General features: G+C 42.8%; 1 protein-coding gene across 1 annotated transcript in view; it reads left to right on the top strand.

Annotated features, from left to right (window-relative positions):
* Nucleotides 1–2,001, top strand: part of VIPAS39 (VPS33B interacting protein, apical-basolateral polarity regulator, spe-39 homolog) — a 33,083-nt gene that overhangs the window by 6,452 nt on the left and 24,630 nt on the right. Inside the window, exon 4 of the mRNA XM_017880637.1 lies at nucleotides 507–653. Within this exon, the coding sequence (XP_017736126.1) occupies nucleotides 507–653 (147 nt within the window). The remainder of the gene's footprint in view (nucleotides 1–506; nucleotides 654–2,001) is intronic.

Here is a 2,001-nt window from a genome sequence, read left to right as displayed (position 1 = left end):
CGCTCTGTCGCCAGGGCTGGAGTGCAGTGGCCGGATCTCAGCTCACTGCAAGCTCTGCCTCCCGGGTTTACGCCATTCTCCTGCCTCAGCCTCCCGAGTAGCTGAGACTACAGGTGCCCGCCACCTCGCCCGGCTAGTTTTTTGTATTTTTTAGTAGAGACGGGGTTTCACAGTGTTAGCCAGGATGGTCTCGATCTCCTGACCTTGTGATCCGCCCATCTCGGCCTCCCAAAGTGCTGGGATTACAGGCTTGAGCCACCGCGCCCGGCCGAGCATCTTTTCATATGTTTAAGAGTCATTTGAATTTTCTTTTCTGTGATCCACTTATTCATGTCCTTGGTCCATTTTTCTGCTGATTATTCTATCTGATTCTATCTTTTCTCCTTGCCCCAAGTTGGCCAAGGGACCAGGGCTTCTGGTGAAAAGCTTTTAGAGTTTGTTGCATGTTGGATGTCAAGGATTTATTGTGGATGAGAATTGCTGATGTAGTTCTTACTATCTCACAGGTATCTCATGGTCCATCAAAGAGACTGCTGGTAATAGTGGCTCCAGCCATGAGGGGCGTGAACAGCTAAAGAGCCGAAACAGCTTCTCCTCCTATGCACAACTACCCAAGCCTACTTCTACCTACTCGCTGAGCAGCTTTTTTAGAGGTAAAGAGATATGCTTAAAGAGACAGGGAAGTCCTCCTTCTCTTTTTTCAGAAAAATCTTAGGCCATAATTTTCATCTTTGTAAGAGAAAGATTATTGAAGGATAAAGCATTCTCATTGGAGCTAATAGCTAGGTGTTAGGAGCAGGAGAAATGAGAGAAATGCAGAGGGGTTGGACTGGTTTTCTAGAACACGATGAATGAAATTGATATTAACCCTGTGACTGGTACTGAAGACATTTGCCTGGATCAAAATTCCTCCCTACTCCTTGTGCATAGCTATTGGAAAACCTTGTTGGTAGGAGTGCCAAATGGTGCAGCCACCGTGGAAGACAGTATGGCGGTTTAAAAAAAAAAAAATTAAACATAGAATTAACATATAACTAGCCAGGCATGGTGGCTCACACCTGTAATCCCAGCACTTTTGGGAGACCGAGGCGGGTGGATCACCTGAGGTCAGGAGTTCTAGACCAGCCTACCAATATGGTGAAACCTCATTTCTACTAAAAATACAAAAATTAGCCGGGTGTGGTGGGGGAGCATCTGTAATCCCAGCTGCTCAGGAGGCTGAGGGAGGCAGATTGCTAGAACCTGGGAGGCAAAGGTTGTAGTGAATTGAGATTGCGCAAAACTCCATCTCAATAAATAAATAAATAAATAAATAGCAAATGATCTAGCAATTTTACTTCTAGGTATATATCAAAAAGAATGGAAAGCAGGGACTTGAATAGATATTTGTGCCTCCATGTTGATAGTAGCATTATTCACAATAGTCAAAAGATGGAAACAACCCAAATGTCCACTGATGGATGAATGGATAAACAAAATGTGCCATATACATGCAGTGGAATGTTACTCAGCTTTAAAGAAGAATGACATTCCGATACATGCTACAACATGGATGATCCTTGAGGACATGATGCTAAATAAAATAAAGAAGGCACTAAGGGACAAATATTACATGACTGCATTTATGTAGACCTAGAATAGTCAGATTCCTAGAGACAGAAAGTAGAATGGTGGTTACCAAGAGCTGGGGCGGAGGGAATGGAGAGTTATTGTTTAAAGGGTATAGAGTTGGTTAAAGGGTAGAGAGTCTCAGTCTGGGATGATGAAAAAGTTCTGGAGATGGATAGTGGTGATAGTTGTACAACAGCGTGAATGTGCTTAATGCTACTGACTTACACACTTAAAAACGGTTAAAATGGTAAATTTTGTTACGTATATTTTACCATAATTAAAAAAAAATTTTTCCCTGCTCCATTTTTTTTTTTTTTTTTTTTTTTTTTTTTGAAGGGTTTCCCTCTCTTCCGCACAGGTGGGGGGGACGGGGGGGGTTCTATCCCACAC

This window comes from Rhinopithecus bieti, unplaced genomic scaffold (genome assembly GCF_001698545.2).
Source record: "Rhinopithecus bieti isolate Rb0 unplaced genomic scaffold, ASM169854v2 scaffold_11380, whole genome shotgun sequence".
NCBI lineage: Eukaryota > Metazoa > Chordata > Mammalia > Primates > Cercopithecidae > Rhinopithecus > Rhinopithecus bieti.
The sequence above is the reverse complement of the archived record's forward strand: the minus strand, read 5'-3'. Positions and strand labels throughout refer to the sequence as shown.